At 44.8% G+C, this 19,490-nt stretch overlaps 1 protein-coding gene across 1 annotated transcript in view; it reads right to left on the minus strand.

Moving 5' to 3' along the window:
* Positions 1-19,490, minus strand: part of supt5h (SPT5 homolog, DSIF elongation factor subunit) — a 30,962-nt gene that overhangs the window by 8,206 nt on the left and 3,266 nt on the right. The window contains exons 5-21 of the mRNA XM_055166587.1: positions 19,373-19,384; positions 19,206-19,275; positions 18,049-18,117; positions 17,900-17,965; positions 17,780-17,810; positions 17,605-17,673; positions 15,824-16,075; positions 12,290-12,379; positions 11,668-11,738; positions 9,489-9,594; positions 6,545-6,635; positions 4,928-5,064; positions 3,264-3,419; positions 2,235-2,381; positions 866-1,012; positions 599-724; positions 429-513 (exon numbers count right to left, since the gene is read on the minus strand). Of these exons, the coding sequence (XP_055022562.1) occupies positions 429-513; positions 599-724; positions 866-1,012; positions 2,235-2,381; positions 3,264-3,419; positions 4,928-5,064; positions 6,545-6,635; positions 9,489-9,594; positions 11,668-11,738; positions 12,290-12,379; positions 15,824-16,075; positions 17,605-17,673; positions 17,780-17,810; positions 17,900-17,965; positions 18,049-18,117; positions 19,206-19,275; positions 19,373-19,384 (1,725 nt within the window). The remainder of the gene's footprint in view (positions 1-428; positions 514-598; positions 725-865; positions 1,013-2,234; positions 2,382-3,263; positions 3,420-4,927; positions 5,065-6,544; positions 6,636-9,488; positions 9,595-11,667; positions 11,739-12,289; positions 12,380-15,823; positions 16,076-17,604; positions 17,674-17,779; positions 17,811-17,899; positions 17,966-18,048; positions 18,118-19,205; positions 19,276-19,372; positions 19,385-19,490) is intronic.

The raw sequence follows: 19,490 nt of genomic DNA on the forward strand, positions 1-19,490 counted from the left end.
AATTGTTGATAAGATGAACAGAACAGAAAACTACAATGACATTTTCTCATTTTTCCTACATTTTGTCAGATTTACAAACATGAACAGAGCCCAGAGGAAGTTTTCCTCACGTTTCCAAACGTCTTCCTGGTTTGTGACGTGAAGTGAATAAACACTGTACTAGTACAATTCACTAGTATCAGAGTATCACTCTTTAACAGCCCGAAAGAGAGTACTGCAGTACTGCAGTACTACAATACTACAATACTACAAACCTCCTCCTCCGTGGTGCATGGGGCTGTATACTATAGTTTAAATAGTAGTAGTACTACAGTAGTAGTAGTAGTAGTAGTAGTAGTAGTAGTACCTCCTCCTCCGTGGTGCATGGGGCTGTATACTGTAGTTTAATAGTATTAGTACTACAGTAGTAGTAGTAGTAGTAGTAGTACCTCCTCCTCCGTGGTGCATGGGGCTGCTGATCCGTGGACTCATTGGAGCGAATCCTCCCACGGTGAAGTTGGTGACGTCTCGCGGCTTCAGACAAAAACAGGACGTTTTAAAATCACGACCGTGACGTTTTCAACTTTTTTTTAAAAAAATCACGTGTTCAGACTGTGACCTTTGAGCCGCCGGCGAGGACCAGGTGTCTCGTTTTACACACGAACATTCCTCCGTTTTCCACCAGTTTTTTACAGTGAAGAAAAGCGAATCCTCTGAAGAGGTGACGGATCTCGCCCTCTCTGCCCTGAGACAAACCACGACAAACGACAAACGACACTTGAACTGAAGAGAAGCACACGCGCCGTCACGCTCATCACGACATTAAACACCAACAAACTCCCTCCTCTCCTGCGCTCACACCCTCTTACCCAGGATGGCGTCTTACCGAGTGCGGCCCGTCGATGACCTTGACGATGTCCTTCACGTGGATGTTGTTCTGCTCCGAGTCCAGGGCCACGGCGAAGCGATTGTCCTTCCTCCGGTTCACGGCCTGGTGACGCACGGTCAGGACTTTCCCGTGCATGTTCAGCACCTGAAACACAACGGCGACGCTCAGTACCAGAACGCAAAGCCGCACTGTGGAACTTTTCTGGTGGAGGGTCTGTCATCTGCTCGTTTCTATAGATACGTCACTGCTCTGTCTGAATGTTCCACAGTGTGACTTTAAACACCTCCACTTTACCTTAAAACAAATTCATTCTGACATGTGGCTTTAGAGCTCAAAAATCCCTAGAAAAAGCGAGTGGAGTTAATCTGTGTGTCATTTACTTATTTGTTTTTCAATATAAAACCAAAAATAAGAAAATGAAAAAAACAACAGTTTTCTTCATTATTTGTCTCCAAAACCAAAATGAGAAAACAGATAACGACCGTTTCCTGTTTACGTGACTTCAGTGACCGTGACGTCGGACTGAACCAGGACTGATCCAGGTCCAGGACCAGACCAGGACCAGACCGGGACTGAGACCGAGACTGAGGCCGGGACTAGAGCGGGACTGAGACCGAGACCAGACCGGGACTGAGACCGAGACTGAGACCAAGACCAGAGCGAACCCCGAGCTTGGACTCTGAGCCTCCGCGGGGTCTTAGCCTCCAATCTGGTCCCAGTCTCAGTTGTGCTCTGGTGCCAGTCTGGTCCCGGTCTGGTCCTGGTCTGGTCCCAGCCTGGTCCCGGCCAGGTCTCCGTCTCAGTCTCAGTCTCAGCCCCGGTCTGGTCCCAGTCTGGTCCTGGTCTGGTCCTGGACCTGGATCAGTCCTGGTTCAGTCACTGAAGTCACGTAAACAGGAAACGGTCCTCATCTGTTTTTTCCATTTTTCATTTAAACACAAAATCAAAAACTGAAAAAAAGGAATCATTATCTGTTTTTACATTTTGGTTTTGGAGACAAATATGTTTAAGAACTGTTACTACAATAAAGCCATGAATTTAAGAAAAAAAAACTTGTAGTTTTATATGTTGTGACAGGCCACGATGTTAAAAGCCTTAAGTTTATTTTAACACGTTTAATTTGAGTTCACGTCCAAACTTTGACACAAAACACAAACACTAAAAGACTTAGAAAAAATAAGAATCACATGAAATCAGCTGAATTCTCACGACATTTGATGCTTTAATTGTTCAAATAAAACTCTGTAAAACTCTTGTACTTTTTACTTTTACAGTACACGTTTACAGGTACTTTAATACTTTTACTAGGACCTGTACAAAATAATCCAAGCCCACGGTAAAAAAGTTCCGGGTTAAAGATGTTTACCTGGAAGGTTTCCCTCTCGAGGCGCACGATGACCCCGACCGTCTGAGGGTCCAACTGCACCAGCTCGCCCCACTCGTGCTGCCCCCCCGCGTCCACCCCCGACGCCGTCTCCGAGCACAACTGCAGGTCTCTGGGAAGAACCTTCAACTGCACACACAAGACCGGGTTTAGACCGGGTTTAGACCGGGTTTAGACCTTGTTCAGTACCTTCTTTAGTCCTGGTTTAGTCCAGGTTTAGTCCAGGTTTAGTCCAGGTTTAGTCCTGATTCAGTCCTGTTTCAGTCCTGGTTCAGACCTCCTTTAGTCATGGTTTAGTCCTGGCACAGTGCCTCTTTTATTCTTGGTCTAGTCCTGCTTTAGTCCTGGTCTAGTCCTGGTCCAGTACCTTCTTTAGTCTTGATTTAGACCTGGTTTAGAGCTGGTTTAGACCTGGTTTAGTCCTGGTCTAGTCCTGGTCCAGTACCGGTCCAGTACCTTCTTTAGTCTTGATTTAGATCTGGTTTAGTCTTGGTCTAGTCCCGGTCTAGTCCCGGTTCAATCCTGGTTCAGTCCTGGTTTAGACCTCCTTTAGTCATGGTTTAGTCCTGGCACAGTGCCTCTTTTATTCTTGGTCTAGTCCTGCTTTAGTCCTGGTCTAGTCCTGGTCCAGTACCTTCTTTAGTCTTGATTTAGACCTGGTTTAGACCTGGTTTAGAGCTGGTCTAGTCCTGGTCTAGTCCTGGTCTAGTCCTGGTCTAGTCCTGGTCCAGTACCTTCTTTAGTCTTGATTTAGATCTGGTTTAGTCTTGGTTTAGTCCTGGTCTAGTCCTGGTCTAGTCCTGGTTCAGTCCTGGTCTAGTCCTGGTCTAGTCCTGGTCTAGTCCTGGTCTAGTCCTGGTCTAGTCCTGGTCTAGTACTGGTCCAGTACCGGTCCAGTACCTTCTTTAGTCTTGATTTAGATCTGGTTTAGTCTTGGTCTAGTCCCGGTCTAGTCCCGGTCTAGTCCCGGTCTAGTCCCGGTCTAGTCCCGGTCTAGTCCCGGTCCAGTACCTCGTGCATGGTCAGGTCTGAGAACAGAATCACAAAGTTTTCCTCGACTCTGACGATGAGTCCGGTGTCGCCTTCGTAGCGTCCGGCGATCACCTTCACGTGGTCTCCCATCCGGAAATACTTCTTCAACTCGTGGGCGGGAAACTCCAGAGGATCCTGGAACACGGACAAAACCGGATCAGAAACACGGACAAAACCGGATCAGAAACACGGACAAAACCGGATCAGAAACACGAACAAAACCGGATCAGAAACACGAACACTGACAAAACCGGATCAGAAACACGGACAAAACCGGATCAGAAACACGAACAAAACCGGATCAGAAACACGGACAAAACCGGATCAGAAACACGACAAAACCGGATCAGAAACACGAACAAAACCGGATCAGAAACACGGACAAAACCGGATCAGAAACACGGACAAAACCGGATCAGAAACACGGACAAAACCGGATCAGAAACACGGACAAAACCGGATCAGAAACACGGACAAAACCGGATCAGAAACACGACAAAACCGGATCAGAAACACAAACAAAACCGGATCAGAAACAAAAACACAAACAAAACCGGATCAGAAACAAAAACACAAACAAAACCGGATCAGAAAACACAGACAAAACCGGATCAGAAACAAAAACAAAACCGGATCAGAAACAAAAACAAAACCGGATCAGAAACAAAAACAAAACCGGATCAGAAACACGGACAAAACCGGATCAGAAACACGGACAAAACCGGATCAGAAACAAAACGGACAAAACCGGATCAGAAACACGAACAAAACCGGATCAGAAACACGAACAAAACCGGATCAGAAACACGGACAAAACCGGATCAGAAACACGAACAAAACCGGATAAGAAAAAAACAAAACCGATCAGAAACACGAAACACAAAACCGGATCAGAACACGGACAAAACCGGATCAGAAACACGGACAAAACCGGGATCAGAAACACGGACAAAACCGGATCAGAAACAAAAACAAAACCGGATCAGAAACACGGACAAAACCGGATCAGAAACACGGACAAAACCGGATCAGAAACACGGACAAAACCGGATCAGAAACACGAACAAAACCGGATCAGAAACACGAACAAAACCGGATCAGAAACACGGACAAAACCGGATCAGAAACACGAACAAAACCGGATAAGAAACAAAAACAAAACCGGATCAGAAACACGAACACGGACAAAACCGGATCAGAAACACGGACAAAACCGGATCAGAAACACGGACAAAACCGGATCAGAAACACGGATCAAAACAAAAACAAAACGGATCAGAAACAAACACGGACAAAACCGGATCAGAAACAAACGGACAAAACCGGATCAGAAACACGGAAACAAAACCGGATCAGAAACACGAACAAAACCGGATCAGAAACACGGACAAAACCGGATCAGAAACACGGACAAAACCGGATCAGAAACAAAAACAAAAACAAAACCGGATCAGAAACACGGACAAAAACCGGATCAGAAACAAACAAACCGGATCAGAAACACGACAAAACCGGATCAGAAACAAAAACAAAAACAAAACCGGATCAGAAACACAAAAACAAAAACAAAACCGGATCAGAAACACGGACAAAACCGGATCAGAAGCGCCTGTCGCGTCCTGGCCTCGAGGCGGCGCCGGTACCTTGAGGTCCTCGTGCTTGGGCATGATGGTGATCTTGTTTCCGTCCACGCTGAGGATTTTGCCCTGGAGGTTGATCAACTCGCCCTCGCACACCTCCACGTTGTCTCCTGCCTGGAGGTTGTGCTCACGTTCTTTACCTGAGGAGAAAAAAAACGCCAGGGTCAGAACACGGAGACGAAAACATCACAACAAAACCGTCCAGAACCTGTGTGTCGTTTGTTTTTCAATATAAAACCAAAAATAAGAAAATTAAAAATCAACAGTTTTCTTCATTATTTGTCTCCAAAACCAAAATGAAAAAACAGATAATGATTCAATTTTCAGTTTTTGATTTTGTGTTTAAATGAAAAATGAAAAAAAAACAAAAAACAGATAACGGACTGAACCAGGACCAGACCAGGACCAGAGTGGACTCCGAGCTTTGACTCTGAACCTCCACAGGGTTCGAGCCTCAGCTTCAAGCTCCGGCCCTGCCCTGGGCTCTGAGCCTCCGGTCTGGTCTCAGTCTGGTCTCAGTCTGGTCCCGATCTGGTCTCGTTCTCGGTCCCGGTCCGGTCTCATTTCTGATCTCGGCCCCGGTCTGGTTCCGGTCTGGTCCTGATCTGGTCCCGGTCTGGTCTCAGTCTGGTTCCAGTCTGGTCCTGATCTGGTTCCAGTCTGGTCCTGATCTGGTCCCAGTCTGGTCTCAGTCTGGTTCCAGTCTGGTCCTGATCTGGTCCCAGTCTGGTCTCAGTCCAGTCTGGTCTGATCTGGTCCCAGTCTGGTCTCAGTCTGGTTCCAGTCTGGTCCTGATCTGGTCCCAGTCTGGTCTCAGTCCCAGTCTGGTCCCGGTCTGGTCCCGGTCTGGTCTCAGTTCTGATCTCAATCTCGGTCTGGCCTTGGTCTCAGTCCCGGTCTCAGTCCCGGTCTCAGTCCCGGTCTCAGTCCCGGTCTCAGTCCCGGTCTCAGTCCCGGTCCTGGTTCAGTTCGACATCACAGTCACTGAAGTCACGTAAACAGGAAACGGTCGTTATCTGTTTTGTTTTTTTTTATTTTTCATTTAAACACAAAATCAAAAACTGAAAAAACGAATCATCTGTTTTTACATTTTGGTTTTGGAGACAAATAATGAAGAAAACTGTTGATTTTTTCATTTTCTTATTTTTGTTTTATATTAAAAAGCGACTGAACGACACACAGACTCAGGTCATATTTGTCTGGTTTGTTTCTTGTCGTTGTTCAAGGGGGAAAGAGTTAAAAACATCTCCAAGGAGACGACGCTTCACCAGAAGAATTACACGTCAGGTTTGTGGAGAGACGAGTCCCCCCAGAGTCAGGGAGCAGGTCTCTGAAGGAGTTTAAGGCAATAAAACATCCGTAATTAAATAAATCTTCTTATTTAAGTCTCTTTTTTTTGACCGAAATCTGAAAACCAAGCAGAGATTTAAAGGCCGAGTCCCACCTGAAGGTTCGATTATTCTGGTTCTGTCTCCAGACTTTTTCGTTCACACCTCAGACCTTCATGTTTCCCTCAAAATCCAAACCATGGGACTTTCCCCGGCTCCATCTCCTGTCGTGGAAGTTTCCGGTACTGGACCCCGAGTCGAGTAAAAGTGAAACTAAACCGGTTTCTCTCACCAGACTCCGTGACCACCTCCAGGTCGATGCCTTCGGGCTGATCCTCAAACTTCTCCAGCTCTGAGAGGGTCGGCTTCACTCCGTCTGTGATCTGACAACAGGGACAAAATAAATAAAATAAAAAATCATACAGCTCTCGAGTCAAACATCCACGTTTTATCACTTGGTTGTTTGGGTTTCAGACGGAGCTCAGGGTCTGGAGGATTCACTGGGAGGTTCGTGGTTTTTGAAAGAAAACTCCAAACTTCTGCTCCACAAAAGTTTATCCTCCTCATTTTTTTGTTTGGGATCAGCTCAAGTCACACCGGGTCTAAACCAGGTCTAAACCAGGACTAAACCTGGACTAAACCTGGACTAAACCAGGACTAAACCAGGTCTAAACCAGGACTAAACAGGACTAAACCAGGACTAAACCAGGACTAAACCAGGTCTAAACCAGGTCTAAACCAGGACTAAACCAGGACTAAACCTGGACTAAACCAGGTCTAAACCAGGACTAAACCAGGACTAAACCAGGACTAAACCAGGTCTAAACCGGGTCTAAACCGGGTCTAAACCAGGACTAAACCCAGGACTAAACCAGGACTAAACCAGGACTAAACCAGGACTAAACCAGGACTAAACCAGGACTAAACCAGAACTAAACGAGGACTAGGTCTAAACCAGGTCTAAACCAGGACTAAACCAGGACTGACTAAACCAGGACTAAACCAGAACTAAACCAGAACTAAACGAGGACTAAACCAGGTCTAAACCAGGTCTAAACCAGGACTAAGCCAGGACTAAACCAGGTCTAAACCAGGACTAAACCAGAACTAAACCAGGACTAAACGAGGACTAAACCAGGTCTAAACCAGGACTAAACCTAAACAGGACTAAACCAGGTCTAAACCAGGTCTAAACCAGGACTAAGCCAGGACTAAGCCAGGTCTAAACCAGGTCTAAACCAGGTCTAAACCAGGACTAAGCCAGGACTAAACGAGGACTAAACCAGGTCTAAACCAGGACTACACCAGGTCTAAACCAGGACTAAACCAGGACTAAACCAGGTCTAAACCAGGTCTAAACCAGGACTAAACCAGGACTAAACCAGGACTAAACCAGGTCTAAACCAGGTCTAAACCAGGACTAAACCAGAACTAAACGAGGACTAAACCAGGTCTAAACCAGGACTAAACCAGGACTAAGCTAGGACTAAGCCAGGACTAAACCAGAACTAAACCAGGTCTAAACCAGGTCTAAACCAGGTCTAAGCCAGGACTAAACCAGGTCTAAACCAGGACTAAACCAGGTCTAAACCAGGACTAAACCAGGACTAAACCAGGACTAAACCAGAACTAAACCAGGACAAAACGAGGACTAAACCAGGTCTAAACCAGGACTAAACCAGAACTAAACCAGGACTATACCAGGACTATACCAGGACTAAACCAGGACTAAACCAGGACTAAACTAGGTCTAAACCAGGACTAAACCAGGACTAAACCAGGTCTAAACCAGGTCTAAATCTTTAGTTTTTCGTGACATCAGAGTCTGAACATTTGTGTGAGTTTGTTTCATGTGGACAGTTCCAGTAAATCCAAAGATCTGAACCATAAACCAGGACCCACACCTGCACCTGTCACTCTCACCTGTCTCACCTGTCTCACCCGTCACTCTCACCCGTCTCACCTGTCACTCTCACCTGTCACTCTCCCCTGTCTCACCCGTCACTCTCACCCGTCTCACCTGTCACTCTCACCCGTCTCACCTGTCACTCTCACCTGTCACTCTCACCTGTCACCTCTCACCTGTCTCACACTGTCACTCTCACCTGTCTCACCTGTCACTCTCACACTCACCTGTCTCACCTGTCACTCTCACCTGTCACTCTCACCTGTCTCACCTGTCACTCTCACCTGTCTCACCTGTCACTCTCACCTGTCACTCTCACCTGTCACTCTCACCCGTCTCACCTGTCACTCTCACCCGTCTCACCTGTCACTCTCACCTGTCACTCTCACCTGTCACCTCTCACCTGTCTCACCTGTCTCACTCTCACCTCTCACCTGTCACTCTCACCTGTCTCACTCTCACCTGTCTCACCTGTCACTCTCACCTGTCTCACCTGTCACTCTCACCTGTCTCACCCGTCACTCTCCCGTCTCACCTGTCACTCTCACCAGTCTCACCTGTCACTCTCACCTGTCACTCTCACCTGTCTCACCTGTCTCTGTCTCTCACTGTCTCTCACACCGTCTCACCTGTCACTCTCACCTGTCACTCTCACCTGTCACTCTCACCCTCTCACTCACCCTGTCACTCTCACCTGTCTCACCTGTCACTCTCACCTGTCACTCTCACCTGTCACTCTCACCTGTCACTCTCACTGTCTCACCCGTCACTCTCACCTGTCACTCTCACCTGTCTCACCCGTCACTCTCACCTGTCTCACCCGTCACTCTCACCTGTCACTCTCACCTGTCTCACCCGTCACTCTCACCTGTCACTCTCACCCGTCTCACCTGTCACTCTCACCTGTCACTCTCACTGTCACCTGTCACTCTCCTGTCACTCTCACTGTCTCCTGTCACTCACCTGTCTCACCTGTCACTCTCACCTGTCTCACCCGTCTCACCTGTCACTCTCACCTGTCTCACTCACCGTCACTCTCACCTGTCACTCTCACCTGTCTCACCCGTCACTCTCACCTCACCCGTCACTCTCACCTGTCTCACCCGTCACTCTCACCTGTCACTCTCACCCGTCTCACCTGTCACTCTCACCCGTCTCACCTGTCTCACCTGTCACTCTCACCTGTCACTCTCACCTGTCACTCTCACCTGTCTCACCCGTCTCACCCTGTCTCACCTGTCACTCTCACCTGTCACTCTCACCTGTCTCACCTGTCACTCTCACCTGTCCCCCCCGTCCCCCCGTCCTCGTGGTCGTGTGTGTGACTCACCACGGCGGACATGGCGAAGCTCTTGAAGAGGAATCCTTTGCGCGTGTATCTGTTTCCCTCAAAGATCAGGAAGTCTCCGTCATGGCTCACCTCCCCGCCCAGAGACCTGCACATCAAACCCAACCTGAGTCAGATGTTGTTCATGTTGTGGCTCCGGTACGAGAGGAACTTTAAAATCTCCAGGTGCTCAATGCTGCGTCCATGTTTGTTCAACTTGTGTAAACACAGAGACGCTCGCTGCGGTTGACGTCGTCGTGTCTCCAGTGTCACATGTGGGACACTTTTGGACCGTTTAATGTTCACACTGGAGTCACATACAAGTCACATTTAACTGGAAATGTGAACGAGCTGAAAAAACATCGGATTTCACAAAAAAAATCAGAATTGAGCGTTAAGCCCTGCAGTCTGAACGTAGAATAAAACTCACGGTGAGGCGTCCTTCAGCTTTTACGGCCCCCGTCTGTGGAACAGTCGACCTGAGGATCTGAGGTCTGCTGCGAGTGTTCAGATTTTTAAAAGTAAACTTAAAACATATCTTTTTAATTTAGCTTTTAACTGAAACTTTTACCTGTTTTAACTTAAATTATCATTATTATTGTTATTATTATGGTTGTTTTAAATTAAATTATCATTACTATTTTACTTAGTCTCCATCTGATTTGAGCTCTTTTACTATAACTTTAAAGAGCTTTATGTTTATTAGTTTTTTAGTTTTTATGTTTCTGTTTAAATTGTTACATATATGGAGGGGGGGGGTTAATTAATGTATTGACATTTTTCTGTTGCGTGTGAAGCACTTTCTGCCACATTTCAAATGTATGAAAAGTGCTGTACAAATAAAGTTTGATTGATTGATCGTTTTGACTGTTGACCGTGACACCCTCATCAGAAAAATGTCCAACATGAGAAAAGTGGAGCCGAGTGCAGAATTTTACAACAAAAATTGACTTATTCCTGTTTACAGACAAGTTCATGTTCAAACTTTGTGTTGAAATTGTATTTTTCTTAAAGTTTCAGGTTGTTCATAATATTATAATATTTAGTAAAAGAAAGAGTTCATCAATTAAAAAAGATTTGTGTAATAGATTTGTGTTTCTCTGCACAAATATTTGAACTTATTGTTATTTTTGGGGTTTATATGACATGAGTTTTTTGATCCGGCCCCTTTAGGATCAGAGTCGGTTGGACACGACCCCCGGAACAACATGAGTTTGACTCTCCTGATCTACTGTATCGTTTGGTGTGTCTCGTGTCGGGAGCAGTGAAGAGGTTCAGAGTGAAACAGAAGCACTGAGGAGGTTCAGAGTGAAACAGAAGCACTGAGGAGGTTCAGAGTGAAACAGAAGCACTGAGGAGGTTCAGGAGGGCTGAAGGCCAGTTTATGATCCAGCATCAAATCGTCTGCATCACGACAGAGTCTGCGTCGATGTGAACCCTACACAGAGCGTCTGTGTCGACTGACGTGCACCTACAACATTTTCTGACTCCGCGTTGAAATGACGCAGACAGCAGATGGTTCATGTGAAACTTTTCACAGATTATACGTGTGCAGGTCGTACACACAGACACATGTTTATATGACTGGACAGATATCGTCGCCCCCGAGTGTTTTGGAGATGAATTACTTCAGTGCACAGACCTCGACACAGACCCATGAATCAAAAACTACAGCAACAAGGAGACGGTGGCAGTGAGCGTTGAGTCGACGCAGAACTGTACTTCACCCTTAAGGAGGTTTGTATAGAGTGAAACGTGCGAGGTTCAGATCTGTCACTGTTTATCTGTTCATCACAGAATCACAGAAAAACTGAAGACAGGTCTGTTCTGTGTGGCTCATTTTAATTAGCCCCAAGTGAAGCTCACAGATTTACTGAAAACTGTTTTATTTTACTCTTATTTTATTCTCATTTTCACAACCACCCGCCTCGTCACGTGTCACGTATTTACCGACTGCGATGTTTTAATTATGATTTGCTCAGTTTTTCTTTCACTCGTTGGATCTCGGAGCGTCTATGACAAATGTTCACGTGTGACTGAACCCTGAGTCCTGTTCTGTGTCAAAACTTCTGCAGAGGAAGAAGTTCAAGGTCTACAAACATGTTGTGACGTGAACTATGACATTAAGAACATTATTAGAATCATTCATAGTGTAAAAATGACTTCACGTCTTTTCTTGTACCTGATTTTTTCGGCGTCAAACAGCCTCTGCGCCGGTCGCTTAAACTTCTTCCTTTTGGCGAACCAATCTTTCTACAAAAACAAAAAAAACAAAACACTGAGGATAAGACGCTGTAAACACGACAAACTACAGAATTCTTGTGTCACTTTAGTCTCCGTGATGTTCCAAGGTTTTATTTAGAACTTTTAGTCAAGTGAAAGCTCCTGGATCACACAAAACTGAACCCTAAGTCATGGTTCTAATGTTTAACCCCAAAAACAGAGCTGGAGCTGTGTTTCTGTTTCATTCACAAACAAATTCACAAAGCTCCACCTCGTGATGTCATGACGTGGTAGTTTTCCAAGTGAACGGCTCCTTTTCCCCTTTGGTTCAGTCGAGATCGGTGAAGAAACTCCAGGACTGAAATGATCCAGGTGATTCTAGTGAAGGTGTGTGGGAGTTTAAAAACACAGCGGACCACTTCCTGTATCACCACTCGATGACATCACGAGGTGGAGCAGTGGTTTTTGCGTGTTAGACATGTGTGAAAGAAACAAAACCCAACTCCAGGTCCGTTTATGACGAGGAAACGACATTAGAACAGATCAGAGGATATTTTTTTTAAATCTCTGAAAGTATTTACCAGACTCATCTTGGCCTTGATGCGGTCGAGGTCGATTCGCGGGATCATCTTCAGAGAGATGGTGTTCTGACTGGGCTCCACGTAGTCCACCTGAAACACAAGCACAACAGGAGCTTAACGGGACCTGACTTTTATTTGTTCTAGTCAAAATAAACGCTCTTTTACATCACGCGACGTTCGGCAAAAAGAGACTAAAGGTCCCCACAAATCACAGACACGAGGACCACAGGATCTACACTACTCACAGTAAGTCAGGGATACTGAGACAGAGTCAGTGAATGTCATATATACAGTGTTCGTTTCACTTCAGAAACTTTTGGGATAGGGAGGCAATTGTATTGAGGTGATAGACAAACCTCATTTTGTGTTTTTCACGTAATGGTCTCAGTGTGGACAGTGTGTCTTACATATTGGAGCCAAAACCCTTTTTAATGTGGCGTCAATTTCAACATTCTGTGGATATAAAGAGCTGGTACTGTCAAGTCATTCCAAGTTCACAATTCAAACGGCCATGAACACACGACGTCACTTAACAGACGAGCAGCGCCACCGAGCCATACTGCTCCTTCAGGGTCGGTGGCAGGCAGATGTTGCTCGTGAACTTGGTGTGTCTCAAAGTGTCATCAGCAGAACTGCATCAACACACAGAACTACTGAAGAGTTCGTGACAGACCCAGGAGTGGAGCCTCATGAGTGACAGGCCACAACGATGACCAGTAACCAGTGTTGGGGAGTAACAGATTACATGTACCGGAGTTATGTAATCAGAGTACAAATTATAAGTAACTGTATTCAGTTAGTTACTGTTTCAGTGAGTGGTAATTGGATTACAGTTACTTGGTTGAAATAAATGGATTACACAGCGGTATTTTCCTGTTTTTTCAGTAATTTCACTCATTGCCCGAAACTAAACCAGGTCTAAACTAGATCTAAACCAGGACTAAAGCCAGGTCTAAAGTAGATCTAAATTAGATCTAAAACAGGACTAAAACAGGACTAAACCAGGAATAAAACCAGGTCTAAAGTAGATCTAAACTAGATCTAAACCAGGTCTAAAACCAGGACTAAACCAGGACCCAGGACTAAAACTAGGACTAAAACCAGGACTAAATCAGGACTAAAACAGGATTTAACAAGACTAAATCCTGCTGTGTGGACGTGTTTCCTGGTCTGCTATCAATAATATTTTTAATTTGGTTCAGTAAAGTTTGGGCTTTTTATTTTCTTTTAGCAGATAAAACGTTTTATGTTACAATATCCTCCTCTTTGCTTCTCTACAGCAAAGCAAGTAATCCAAAGTAATCAGATTACATTACTCACTTTAATTTAATGGATTCCGTTACAAACTACATTTTGGTGTGTGTAATCTGTAATCTGTAGGGGATTACATTTTAAAAGTAAACTTCACAACACTGGTAACTAAGGACCTATGCAACTGCCACACAGCTGCAGGCTCGTTTTCGAGATGTGAGGGGCACTACAGTTTCCAGACAAACCATTTGAAACTTCACCACCGCTTTGGCTTGAACGCCAGACGACCGTTGCAGGTGACTCCACTGACACCAAGTCACCGCCGTGAACGTTTGCAGTGGACACGAGACCATGTGACCTGGACAATGCAGCAGTGTCCACCGTCCTGTTCACTGATGAGTGTCGGGTCACTTAGCACAGAAATGATGGTCGTCAGTGTTGCTGGAGAAGGCGAGGTGAGCGATACGCCGAGGTCAACATGGTCCTCAGGGTTCAGTTTGGTGGAGGAGGTGCAACAGTCTGGGCAGGCATCACCAGTCAGAGCAAAACAGATGTGGTTACTGTCGATGGCTCAGTCACTGCACGTTCTTACCTCAGAGACTTCACAGAACCCATCACCATGCCCAGTTCCACCAGCAAACCCACAACTTTCTGTTCATGGATGATAATGCTCCACCACATCCTGCCAGAATTGTCACAGCTCGACTTCAGGAAGTGGGAGTGTCTCACATGGTACGACCAGCACTGCCCCCTGACCTGAACCCCACAGAGCACGTCTGGGACCAGCTGAAGCAGAGACTGGACGATCGTAGCCCACACCCACGTGACCTGGTGGAACTGCATGTAGCACTGGTGGAAGAGTGGAACACACTGCCTCAGAACAACATCATGAGGCTCGTGAGGAGCATGAGACGTCGCTGTCAAGCTGACATCAACACCAGCTACTGACATTGTTCATATTTGTTACTTGGGGCTTTCCTTGCTATCGTCTAAATTTTTTGGGGTAATAAATATTAAACTAATGAAAATGGTGTTTCTTTTCATTCATTCTTAGTAATATCAAAGGGAACTTTTACTTATTTCATTAAAATTCAGACCAAATAGGAAAAGCACTCATGTAATTAACAATATCCCTAACTTATTGTGAGTAGTGTAAATGTGTGAGGCTGCGATGGCGTCAGCTGTTTCCCGTCTCCAGTAAAACCAGTCGCTCTGAGACTCGTTTTCAACACGATTCTGTCGTTCTCGCTCACACAGAGAGAGAGATGAAGAGCCGCACACACGCATCAGTGGAGGTACACTTAAAAACACTTGCACTATTTGCTCTTCAGACCAGACTCTGCCCTCGGCGCAGCTGTTTGACGGGAAACTGTTCTTCTCACGCCTCCGGGGACAGGAGCCCGTGGAGCCCGTGGAGCCCGTGGAGCCCGGGGAGCCCATGGGAGCAGGGTGTCCGCAAAGTGTGATTGGGCGTCAGCTGATCTTCGCCCCGTTGTCGGTCTACACAGGCGCACTTCCGCTCCCGTCCCGACACTCACGACGGATTGACTCTCTTTGTTATGATACGCACGGTCAGAATTCCACATAAACTAAACCAGGTCTAAACCAGGTCTAAACCAGGTCTAAAACCAGGACTAAACCAGGTCTAAACCAGGACTAAAACCAGGACTAAAACCAGGACTAAACCAGGACTAAACCAGGACTAAACCAGGACTAAAACCAGGACTAAAACCAGGACTAAAACCAGGACTAAACCACTAAACCAGGGACTAAACCAGGACTAAACCAGGACTAAAACCAGGGACTAAAACCAGGACTAAAACCAGGACTAAAACCAGGACTAAAACCAGGACTAAAACCAGGACTAAACCAGGTCTAAAAGCAGGTCTAAAAGCAGGTCAAAACCAGGACTAAAACCAGGACTAAACCCAGAACTAAACCAGGTCTAAACCAGGATTTAACAGGACTAAATCCTGCTGTGTGGACGTGTCTCTTCTTCTTCTATCAATAATATTTTTAATATGGTTCAGTAAAATCTGGACTTTTTATCAGACAAAACTTCTTATGTGAAGATTTCTGAGTCTTTGCTTCTTTACAGCAAATCAAGTAATCCAAAGTAATCAGATTACATTACTCCCCTTAAGTATTTTAATAGATTCTGTTATAAACTACATTTTGCGGTGTGTAATCTGTAACCTGTAGGGGATTACATTTTAAACGTGACCTTCCCAACACTGAGCACAGGTCTCAGTAAGAGTGTGAGCAGATCCAGGTGAGTCTCACCTGAGCGATGTCGTCCTTGTACAGTCCTCTCTTGAGCCGGACCCAGGACTTGGGCTTGAGGTTGGTGACTTCTTTGACGACTTTGAGCACGTCCGTCATCTCTTTGATGGGCACCATCTGCTGGTTCCACAGGCCCATGCGCAGGTTCCCGATGCCCTCGATCGCCGCCTTCACGTGGGTCTGTTTGTACGACTCCACGTAGATGTAACCCTTCACATGATCCGGGGCCACCACCGACTTTATCTGCAGAGGCTGTGGAGAAGAAGAGGCAGAGAAGGAAGTGGTTTTGAATGTGTACAAAGAGAATTTGGTCCCGGTCAAACAGAAGTAAACAACAAGACCAAAAATCCAAGTTAATTCATCTGATATAAAAATGTATTGAACAGATACATATGTACTCGAGTTTATCAAACTGTTGACCTTTTTTCTGTACCATTTTTGGTTCTAAAGTTCCATCCGTTTTAAACAGACCATGAATGAAACATGGAACAAAAATTATTTCCCAAATTTCAAAGACCTGAAAATCATGTAAATAAATGTTTGTATTTCATCATATCTTGTGTTATTCCATCTTTGAACTGTTGATGAAGGGACATGATTAAAAATATATATATTTAAAATGATAAAAATGTTCTTGGAAGGACTGACATATTTTATAGAAATAGTTTCCTTTCATTTTGAAGTAATATTAAAATATTCAGAAGAAAAAAGCCACAAATGATGTAAAATCCTGCACCTTCTACTTGTTTGTACAATTTTCCCTCCGTTACTTTTCCCTCCGTTACCATGAACTTTCTTAATAAAAAATCTCATGAGTCAAAAAGTCAGAGGTTTTTCAACCTAATCTTGTACCATATGGTAGAAAACTATATGAAGCAAATATTCAAACCAGTTTGTTCAGGATATGGAAGTGAGAACCAAGAGTTATCACTGTTTGGATTTATTGCCCAAAAAGTGCTGCATATTTCATTCCCTCCGTTACCGACATGAGTTTTTACATTTTTTGTCTTGAACTTGAAAGAATCTCACAGGTTTAACTTGACCCTGTTGGAGTGTAACTCTTTCCTACATTCTGATACTTTACTTATTTCAATAGTTCCTCTAGTTTCTGAATAAGAGACATTTGAATGTCAAAAATCTGCCCCTGTTTCCCTCCGTTACCACTTGACCAGACCCAGATGTAATCTGTAATCTGTAGGTGAATACATTTTAAAAGTGACCTTCCCAACACTGCAGATTAGTAACAGTAATAATAATGATGATGATACTGTGGAATGTGACTGCATCTGTTAAAGTTTGTTAAACAATAAATGACTTTATAAAGTCACATTCTTTGTTCTATATCTTGTCTTTTGATCTGCCACAATAATATAATAATGAATTTAAATGAAAATACCTCAAATTGAAGCTTTTCTCAGCAATTTTTAGGTGAGATTAAAAAGAGATTAATTAGATTAATTATTTACAGATCATAATGAATTAATCTCTCCATTTTTTTTAATCGCATGACAGCACTAGTAGTGACCCCGACCTATCGCAGTCTCTGTTTACATGTGAAAAACCGATCAGTTTCTAATGGTCGTCAAATCACGTCTTTAGTGAAACAGTCAAAACACGTCATTAAGGAAACGGGGGGTCGTCAAATGTCGTCTTCATGGGGGAAAGAGTTAATGATTTATTTTATTAAACGTAGATATTCCAGTACAAGTGTTTTTTTGTTTTTTTCCCATAATCCTCTGGGGTTGAGGATCAGGACTGAGCGCAGACACACAAAGACTCACTGTGTCGGTGAACTGGTAGGCGATGAACTTCCTCATGAGGGCGATGGCCGTGGCTCGCTCCTCCCCGATCTGACACAAAAAAACAAAAAACACAACACTCCCTTTAAAATCACGGAAATTCACGGACGAATTCGACAAACAATTTCCACAAAACAACAAAAGCGGCGGCACTGACCTTGCACTTGACGGTCCACAGGTTTGGATCCCTGGAGAAGCGTAAACACGATTAAAATCACAAACTAAAACTCAGAATCGTTAGAATAAATAAATCAATAAATGAAAAGGTGAGACTGACTTGACTCCGGGGAGAAGCTGCTGCTGGGTGATGTCGTCGGAGAGCTCCTCTGAACCTCCAGAATAACTTTAAAGAACATGACGCACGATCGTAAAACACATTTAACTGTTTTAAATTCAATTAAATCATAAAAACACAAAGGTTCTCACTGCTCTCCTCCTGCAGACTTGGCGTATTTCCTCATGTAATATTCTCCCAGCGCCTCCTCTCGCGAATCTCTGCAAAACAACACACAGCGGTGAGAGCGGGAGGGCATCTGACACACACACACACACACACACACATTTCTTCTTGGGTTCTTTTTAATCCTTCCAGACCTAATTTTAGTACATTTGTCCTCGCCTGGATGTTTTTCTTATTTTTGTGTTTAAAACTGCCTCTTTTAACCCTAATGAAGTGTTCTACATCTTTTTTTTTTCCAGTAGATTCTGTTATTTGACAATCTGCTGCCGGAGTCGTGTCACGAGGCTGAAATAAAAACTACACGAGCAGAAATACACACGAAAAAAAAACAAACAAGAAAACAGAAAATAAAATTCACTCTTTCATACAAAACAAACAGCAAATATGTACAAAACTTTAATTTGAGGCTTAGTTACAAAACCTGGTTTAGTCCTGGTTTAGTCCTGGTTTAGTCCTGGTTTAGTCCTGGTTTAGTCCTGGTTTAGTCCTGGTTTAGTCCTGGTTTAGTCTTAGTCCTGGCTTGGCTAGACCAGGACTAAACCAGGACTTGACCAGGACTAGACCAGGGTCTGGGTCTTCGGTCTGGGGTCTCAGGTCTGGGTCTTGGTTAGACCAGGACTAGACCAGGACTAGACCAGGACTAGACCAGGACTAAACCAGGACTAGACCAGGACTAAACCAGGACTAAACCAGGACTAAACCAGGACTAAACCAGGACTAGACCAGGACTAGACCAGGACTAAACCAGGACTAGACCAGGACTAGACCAGGACTAGACCAGGACTAGACCAGGGACCAGGACTAGACCAGACCAGGACTAAACCAGGACTAGACCAGGACTAGACCAGGACTAGACCAGGACTAAACCAGGACTAAACCAGGACTAAACCAGGACTAAACCAGGACTAGACCAGGACTAAACCAGGACTAAACCAGGACTAGACCAGGACTAGACCAGGACTAAACCAGGACTAGACCAGGACTAGACCAGGACCAGGACTAGACCAGGACTAAGACCAGGACTAAACCAGGACTAAACCAGGACTAAACCAGGACTAGACCAGTCTGTGATCTGTTCACACAGGAGGGTTGGGGGAGGACGGGAGGGCATCTGACTCGTTACCTCCAGAGATTCTGCAGGCGTCTGGAGCCGGAGTGATCGTCGTCCAGAGGGATGTGGTCCAGGTTCGACACTGACACACAAACGTTCAAACAAACATCAAACACACAAAATAAAAACAACAACACTTTAACTCTGACAAATGTGTACAAATAAAATCAGAAACAAACCTTCTGCGTCTTCTGCTCAGAGTCCAGAAAATACAAAATAAAAAAGGGAAAATATAAAAGAGGATTTAACAAAAGCTGCACTGGAAAAATAAAATAAAAGAGACATTTTACAAACAGA

The sequence above is a fragment of the Boleophthalmus pectinirostris genome, unplaced genomic scaffold, assembly GCF_026225935.1.
Source record: "Boleophthalmus pectinirostris isolate CB_2022bp ecotype Guang Dong unplaced genomic scaffold, ASM2622593v1 HiC_scaffold_9, whole genome shotgun sequence".
Classification (NCBI taxonomy): domain Eukaryota; kingdom Metazoa; phylum Chordata; class Actinopteri; order Gobiiformes; family Gobiidae; genus Boleophthalmus; species Boleophthalmus pectinirostris.